Source organism: Pistacia vera, unplaced genomic scaffold, assembly GCF_008641045.1.
Source record: "Pistacia vera cultivar Batoury unplaced genomic scaffold, PisVer_v2 Contig317, whole genome shotgun sequence".
NCBI lineage: Eukaryota > Viridiplantae > Streptophyta > Magnoliopsida > Sapindales > Anacardiaceae > Pistacia > Pistacia vera.
The window spans coordinates 59600-68493 of record NW_022196132.1 but is presented as its reverse complement, the minus strand read 5'-3'; the positions used below and the strand labels follow the sequence as shown (position 1 = coordinate 68493).

Sequence of the window (8894 nt, the reverse complement as noted above, 5' to 3'; positions counted from 1 at the left end):
ACAATTTATTATTAGTTTTAATTAATTTAGAGATGGATGAAACTTGAAGAACCAGATGGGCACACTTGTCGAAAGAGGAGATTCGTAATACTTAATAAATTGTAGTACAAACGGGTGACCCGTTTTACTTAAAAATGGTTAAACAAACGGGACCCATCTGGAAACGAATTTCGTCCTCTTCACTTCCTAATTTTGTCACCTCATTCATACTCGAATACACATCAGATCACCAGTATAAAATCCAAAATCACAGAGGCCCACCACCTCCATAGGCTGCCACGTAGACGAAATAATGGAAGAATAATGGAGGAGCAACTGCAGGTGAAGCAGGTGATTGTGTCCAATTGTTGGAGGAGTGGTAATTAGTAAAGGCTGAGAGGCCTGAGGAATCGGCATTCCCTGAGGCAGACAAATTCAAAGAACAAGCACTGACAAGATCAAATTCAACTAAAAACTAAAACCTCTCTCCCTTTAGCCACCCATCCATTGGTTCGGGTTCTGCATATGGGTTTGTGTGTGCGACTCGGGGCGTGACTGGCTACGTCATCATCTCCCTCTCTTCTCTCTGTGTGTGTCAGAAACATAACTAAAGAGGTTGAAACGCTTCAGCCTTTTGGTTTTTCTTTCTTTTATTGTTTTTTTAAATCTTGTTTCTTCTTCATGAATATTAAAAGAAATGGCAGTCGTACAAAGTATTCCCCCTAATATGCTAGCGAAATTCTGGGTCAAATAAATGGGGCTTCAGCACAGAATGTTTGTACTAATTTGTTGATGTAAATGCCAACACTTACTTGGTTAATACCCATAAAAACCATATTAAAAGGGGTTTTGTTAATATTAAAACAAGTTTATGGAAGGTTGTGTCCGTAAATCATCATCCGGTGCTGTCTTAACAGAGAAGTTTATACTACTTTAACACATGTTTCATTTCATCTAGAATGATGAACCCTAGTTGCTCAAGTTTAGAACCTCAATTTCAGGCGAGTGCTGTCAACTCCAACTCTCTTCTAAAAGAATATTTCTTGAAATTTGACATCAAATTGATTTCCTTTTTCGAGATTTTTACCTATAAAATAAAAGGTTTAAGCCAATTTATTAATATGATGTTAAACAGTAGTTTATTTTCTATTTTTGAATGATCAAGTAGTGGATAAGGGTTTTTGAATGTATTAATCAAGAATCTTAAGTTCAAGTATTTACTAATTATTAATAGAATAGTCAGAGAGTTTTATCCAATTTATAATTTTAGGATCCTGAAAGATTAGTTATACGTAAACTGGTTGAGATATTCCTGGTCATTAAAAGAAGACTATTTTCAAACTTATCTCAAAAAACTTTACAAGAATTCGAGAGATTAATGAAGTGTGTGTAAAAAGGTTTGAACATCTCATCATAAAAAATAAAAAAAAACTATTTCGAGCTTATCTCAAGAACCTTGCTTTCGGAAGGTCAGGTGCTTCTCCATTTATTATATAAGCTTTTAATTTTGTCTACTAAGTGAAAGCCACATTTTAATTTATAATTTATCACTAATTTTTTTTTTTTCAACTTGTAGAAAAAGGGCCTGCGAAATTGAAAGCTATTAATAAATTTGTAATGGACAGTCCCTTCTCTGGTCACGCCAAATTAAATGAGCTTGGTCCCAGAAATGCTATATAAAATTCACCAGAACTTTTATTTGCTTCAAAAGGAATCACTTATTCTCTTAATGATTTTCATTTATAAATTGTGTGGACAAGCAGAATTTTCGGATCATTCAGCTACAGGTTATTTATGGTGATGTGATTTCAAAATATTCCGTAGCAAGCATATAATTTTAGGAGGTTGATGAATTCAAGCTCAATTATTATTATTATTATTATTTTGTCAAAATTCAATCCAATAGAATGAAATTAGAGATTAGTTGCGTATTAATTTTTTTTTTTTTTTTTTTTTGGCATCGGAAGATGTTTATGTTAGTTTTGTACACCTCAATTAGTCTCTTAGGACTCTAAAATTAACGGTACGTAAGAATCCAAAGGTTACCTCTTATTAGTAGATATGAAAATTCAAACTCGACCTCTCGGATAATATACTTAAGTATCCTAAGCAAACATCAAATAACCAAAGGTAGTTGTACTGATTACGTTATACTTATGAACTTATTTTGTCATAGTTTATATGAATATGAGCACTAAAGAGCCCATTATGATTGCAAAGGAAGAAAAAAACGTAAGTGAGATCCAGGACATTTCGAGGAATCTGGGAATCTTCTGAAACTTTTCTAGGCAAAGCATGGATGGATTTCATCATTCACCTTGTCCAAATAATTCAAAGATAATGGCACTGTGGAGAGAAAGAAAGGAGTTTTAAAGCCTTATCCTATTATAAACATTTAACATGATAAGTTTTTAATGTTATATGATTGGGAGCCATTGTCTGATAGAAAATTAAGCCAGCCACAAGTTCAATTAGCAGAAGAAAGATGGTAGGTTTTTCTTTCTGGTGTTTTTAAATATTGGGAAGACAAGGACAGAGTGAAAATAAAGAAGGAAGATTAAAGTTAGTTGGTAGGACAGAAAGGATCTATTATCATCATATAAACTCGATACTACGTGTACTTTTTTCACCCTAAGATTACACAGAGCTAATCTACTTCCAATTTCCAAAGATTTTAATGAAAATTTCATACTGCCATTCATTTTTGGAGGTATATTAGGATTAAACGCTTATCATCATATCAAAACCTATAACTGTGAACGTAATCTTGTTTTCTTGACATATGCTCACAGTTGAGAGAATTCGACTCTTATCTCCAGTACGATAGGATGCTGCCCCATCTAACCATCCGTTAAATGGTTATAATACCGTTTTGTGTTATTATAGAGAAAAGCAGAGAGAAGATGAAATGGGGGGACAGTGCCATGTCTGAGTAAAAGAAAGAGAGGATTAAATGAAGATTAAAACTCACCACCAACTTGGAGGGTCAAGAAGGAGGGAGGGAAGGGGGGGGTTGATAATTGTACTGATACATGAACCACTGAATTTGCTACATTTTGTTGCAACTATTTTGTGTGGATGACGATTTGACAATCTGTCCCTACCCTTTGAAGATGGTGAATGAAATGAAGAAACCATCTTATTCTAACATCCACTCGAGGAAAAATTATATTTGATTCATTGCAGTTTCAAAGCTAGTATCAGTGGAATCTTTGATTATGAACACTATCACTATACCTAATTGCGTCACCATTTGCATTTCCTATATGACTACTGACACTGAGATGCCAAGTTTTAATCCTACATTGAATTGAGCCCACTAAGTTATTTTCTCCATATAGCTAGGCCCATAAATTAATTAATCCATTGAATTATGTCTAATATCTATATCCAAATTACATCACATCAATTACAATTGAATTGACGTGCCATTAATTTTAGTATTTCATGCATGTCTCCCTATTATATTTATATCAAAACAATGATTGAAAAAGAAAGAGCTATGCATTCATGTATCACTGTCAAATAATAGAATTTCTATCCCTCCTTCGCTAAAATCTAGTTAACTCAATCATTACTTACCATTAATAAAAAATAAGTAATAAAAGCACAACAGTTCATTTTTTTTTTTTTTTTTTTGGGTAACTAAGATGTTTAAGTCAATAACACGTATTCAATTAATTCTCTAAATTTATGAAGTCAATCAATATTATTAAGATAGGTGGTTCTAAAATTTGAACTCAATAACTCGAAGAAGAGAGCAAACCTCATTGACCGATAGATCAACCCCTTTAGGTTACAGTTCATTTCGGTGAAGCACATATATATTACTTTCATCAAAAATAGTTAAGTTTAGCACATCATAGTAATTTTTTGAATTTTTTTTTATTTTAAAGGGTTATTTATTTATTTTAAAATTTTATGATATTTTTCTAGAATTTTTTGGTAATTTTAAGAAACTATATACTAGGACTCCTGAGACTTTAGAATTTATCAAAGAGTGTATGAAATATAAAATAATATCAAATATAGCATTATTTTACATAAAATACAAAAACTCTAATAAATTATTTGTCTTATATTTATCTCAACCATGACAAGTCTGGAATCTAGATCCCAGAGGTGGGGTGGCAAGTCCCATCTTCCACAAAATACAAAATAGTGTTAAGACTTAAGATACAAGAGAGTTTTATGGCTTCATTCAATGTTACAATGATTAAATTGATTCTGTATACAGAAGAAACCTTCGAACTCAGATTACTACTGCTAAAAGTAACTGTTTTGCAAGTTAATTGAATTATTGATAGATTGATGCTACAAATTAACGAGGAATAAGGAAGCGAATCTCATAGGCCAAAACTTAAACACGAAATTGGTTAAATGGTAGAAGAGATAGCACTCAAGCCCTACCAATTTGACAGAAGATATAGTCCTTGTATAAAAATCCAAATTCAATAATGCAACATCTCTCACTGTCACATAAATGAGGAAGAAACATGGGCATATGCATGCAGCTCCATTTCCAATGTCCATAGATTAGTACAACAACACTATTTCTGTGTACCCCAGCTCACATGAGACCAAACCCAGAAAATAAATTATGGGTTGAAAAAGAGAATAGTGAAAGACCAATGACCACTTGTGAATGAAAATATAAAAGCAAGAGCAGCTTAAATGGGGAATGGAACATAGACAAACGCACCACCGCTGAGACTTGGAACAAGAAGGAAGGCTTTTGTGCGAAGCGAAAACCGATAAATGGAAAAAGTAAGGCAAGTAGAGGGAAAAAGGACTGCAATAATTCACACACGCAAAAAAATTAAAAAGGAAAGTGTAAGTAACCGAAGTGAATTTATCAATTACAAAAGGGTCAGGGGGCTTTGTCCAGGTTCGGTCAGTATTTTATATTATTTATGTAAACGTGATGAGTAGGTGAGGCTGTAGTGTCTAAAAATAGTGGGGCGTACGCCGCCGGTGAGGCTTTAAGTAAATCTAAAGTAAGATTTTATATTGAACGAAGGAATGGATGGGACAGTTTTTGTTTAGTTTAGGGTTTAGATTAGGTAAGGTTAGGACTAGGTGTGTAAGAGGGTAATAAAAATGAAAGGTAATGGCACAGACTTTGTTTTGAAGGGGTGGTGTGGTGATGAGAGATTGCTGGTTGAATGACAAGGTGCAGTTGGGGAGTGAGAGAGTAATGGGCACTTAAAACCCCCGTTTCAGAGGGCTTTCTGTCTGCACTGATGGCCAATCAATCTATCATCAACGAAGAGCTCTCTCTTCGAAAAATGAAAAAACTGGAAATTCATTATTACCATAATACTTGATAGGTTTGGAACTAAGGTCTACGCATAATATATGAGCCTATTTAAGTATTTAACCATCTGGATGAATAGAGTCAATGGCAGATGGATGCATTGATGAAGAAATATGCAGGCTTGGAACCTCAAGTCAATCCTCGACCCATAGGCCTATCAACACTGAGCCCATGGAGATTTGGTGGGTTGTAATTGTCATAGCCACCTTCAAAGCTGAAGGCAGAAGCGGACTGAATGGTCCAGGTGAAAATGGGCTCTATAGGTCCAAAATTCTCATGTAAATGAGTCGAGCATCACATGAGCTCGTTTATATCAGTGGAACAGATTTAATACCGAATGCAGGGGGAACTTTTAATGTGAGTGAGAGTCTAATGGCATTTTATATTCACTTACAGACTCTGTATATCAAGAAAAGGTATCCATTAGAGAGTAAATACAAAACAAATATAATTATTCTCTATATCTCATTAAAATATAACCAGTAGAATTACAACGACTTCCATAATACACTCATGTAGATGATTGACATAACAAATATATGTATAAAACAAAGTCTTTATTTGTACAAACACAAGTACTAGCTACAAAAATAATTCCTTTAATGTGCACGTGTAGAGCTTATTTGTATACAACCTGAATTTATGTATAGGAAGCAGCAAACTGAACCAGGCATGAGAAAAAAATTGTATACAGTACAACCACATAATGATTAGTATCATTAATCAAGTGACCGTGGTACCAGAGACCTCGAGAATCCACTTATTTATACTAGTTTCGCAAAACCATAACCAGCGACAACATCGAAGTACCAACAAATAATAAGTACCGAGGAAATTTGAGCCAGCTGCAAAGAAACAGGCATAATGGTGAGCCTCAGTTTTATGCATTGATGCAGCTTAAGACATCGAAAAACAGATCACAAGTTTCTTCTTAAGTATACCATAGAAAGGTTTCAAGGCTAAAACTTTAAACATGGGCATTAGATTTCTCTATATGTTCCTCAAGGCAATAGAAGGAGAGTAGCACAATATGCAATTATGAATTTTCAATCTTACCTTGATTCTTACTGTCATCAGCCATACAGTAGATGGTGGTGGAGATTGATTTTGCTTTGAAATCCAAGGCCCGCACAATCCATTCCAATAGCACCTTCAATTGACAACCAAATTTACTATCAAGTTATTGCTGAAGCATGGAACTAGATCATTATATGTCTAAACAATTCAACCTAAAGTGTGCCTCTCAGTGATCGGTTTTAACTTCCAAACCTTGTTGCCTTAGAACCTGATTGCAATTTCTAGTTTTTTCTTTCAAAGCAATAACTCAAGTATATTATCTTACATTCTTTGTAGCACGGAAAAGCTGACACATTAAGAAGATTATAATAACCCGCGTCACATTCACAAGTGTATGTGAACATTGATGTAGTATTGCATAAGCCACCTCCACAATTAGTCCACTTGCAGACTAGATAATCAAAACTCAATGAATTAGTACCATGACACCAAGTGATGCCGTGCAAGATTAATACTGTAAATGTAATGGTGCTTACTGTCAAAAATTGACAGGTTAGTGGTTGATTTCTGTTGAACAGGAGAAGGTGCCGCCATGCAACTGTAATTCATTGTACCTAGAAAGCAAAATTATCAGCATCAACAAAAACCATAAACTAATTTTACTGCTATTAAACAGAAATAAGAATGGCAATTGATCATATCATAAGTCCAAGCACGCAGCATTAAAAAATTAAAAAGTCACAATCTTTAACTTTGATACGATATTTGCATCAAACCTTCCAAATCTAAACATATTCAGGTCCTTAACAAATTAGGCTGTGATTAACATGCACCACCAACTTGAATTAAAAAAGGAAAAAAAAACTATTATCACATACTTTCCTTTTAGTTAGGATTTGACTCCATTTTACTTGCCCCCGCAAGATATTGGCATCGCCAACTTCAAACTTGTGCGTCATATTGGCAAAGGATCTAGTCCACCAATTGATAGGGATTTATTTATCTATGATTCATCGAATTTAATGGAAATCTCTATACAGTCATAAAGTAGATTGAACAGAATTATACTTCATATTCATCACCAATCACAATATATGAAGAAGTTTCCAAATCTTCATAAATAAACATTGCAAACACATAAGAAATTTATATTTGCCTTGCGCAGATTAAAATGAAAACATAAGACTAGCTTACAGTTGAACATGTCTATCTAAATAGAGGGAGAGAGACAGAGAGTGCTCACAGTTAGGAATTACGCAAGGAAGAAACTTGTACTGATTATTGTCATCCGAAGTGGTCTGCATCCACCCAGGATCACAAACACATTCATAAAAGAAAGTGCTATTCATAGAAGGTTGGCACTCTCCCCGTCCACATTCCACTTCTTGGCACACACCATCTGCACCCAAAATCAAAACAAACACACAAGAATGACATCAGTCTTCAAAATCAATATTGACCCAGTTGCTAAAAAGTAGTAATATCAATATAGATTGCGAGAAACAGACTGAAGGCAGGCGCGAGAATAGGAGGCAAGAAACCGCTTGTAGTAGCCATAGGTTGCAGAGCAACAAGAAGGACTGAAAGAAGGGCGATGACATTAACAGAAGCCATCTCTATTTTCTAGAATATTACAAAGCAGAGGCCAGCGAGAGGGAGGAGAGAAGATTGATGATGAAATGGCGAGATATAAATGAAGCTTGTAACCCCATTTGACTTTTAGGATGGAGTTTGAAAATCTGAGATGTTCCACAACTTTAGTTTCGTGTTTTGACTCAAAAGTTAAAAAATCTAAACGTGTCTGACCTGAACAATGAGCTACTTAAAGAGGGGTTAGTTAGGAGTTGGAGTTCGGCACTTCGGCGTAGTCTATTGACTATTGAGCAATCATTCTATAACACGTCATGACTTGGATTCACATGTACACATATTACTCTTTTCTGTACATACATAACTTTTCTTGCAATTGCATATAAAAAATTAGATTTTTATTTAAACTTCGTAAATCTAAAGCAATCTTAATATGGATTTGATTCATTTGAACAGGGAGTGGCTATTACATGATTACAGTACCACTTTATATAAATATACAATTAGATTAAAATCTTGATGAATCTTTTGAAATTTATTTATTCTATTAATTTTATAACTAAAACTTATAATCAATGGTTTATGACTATTTTTTACATGACCATATGTTTGATGAAGATTTTGGACATTGTTTTACAATTTATTAATTTCTTCTAAGAATTTTTCATTTGAAGCAAGATAGACTTTTTGAACCAGCCCTTGAGTGGCCGACTGATTCGATAAGGGCTCTTAGATGTATTTATTCAAGAGGTTCTGAATTCAAGTCTCTCCTCGGTTGTTAATAGGGATTATCACTGGAGCTTTTACCGACCAATAATTTTAAGGTCTTAAAGGATTAATTGAGTGCGTATAAACTGACCTGAACACCGTCAATTATATAAAAAAAAGATAGGCTTCTTGGGCTAGCTGAGCTGCCTACTCTAATTGATTTTAGGACCATTAGCTCCTACCTATTCCTTTAATTTAAACTCATTCCCATATATATATATAT

At 34.2% G+C, this 8894-nt stretch overlaps 1 protein-coding gene across 1 annotated transcript; it reads right to left on the bottom strand.

Annotated features, from left to right (window-relative positions):
* Positions 1-6369: 6369 nt before the first annotated feature.
* Positions 6370-8032, bottom strand: LOC116136524 (neurogenic locus notch homolog protein 1-like). The gene is made up of 5 exons (XM_031422216.1): positions 7822-8032; positions 7557-7712; positions 6850-6927; positions 6639-6764; positions 6370-6446 (listed from the first exon to the last, which is right to left on the bottom strand). Exons 1-5 carry the CDS (start codon positions 7925-7927, stop codon positions 6370-6372), a joined length of 543 nt encoding a protein of 180 aa, XP_031278076.1. The 5' UTR covers positions 7928-8032.
* Positions 8033-8894: the final 862 nt, after the last annotated feature.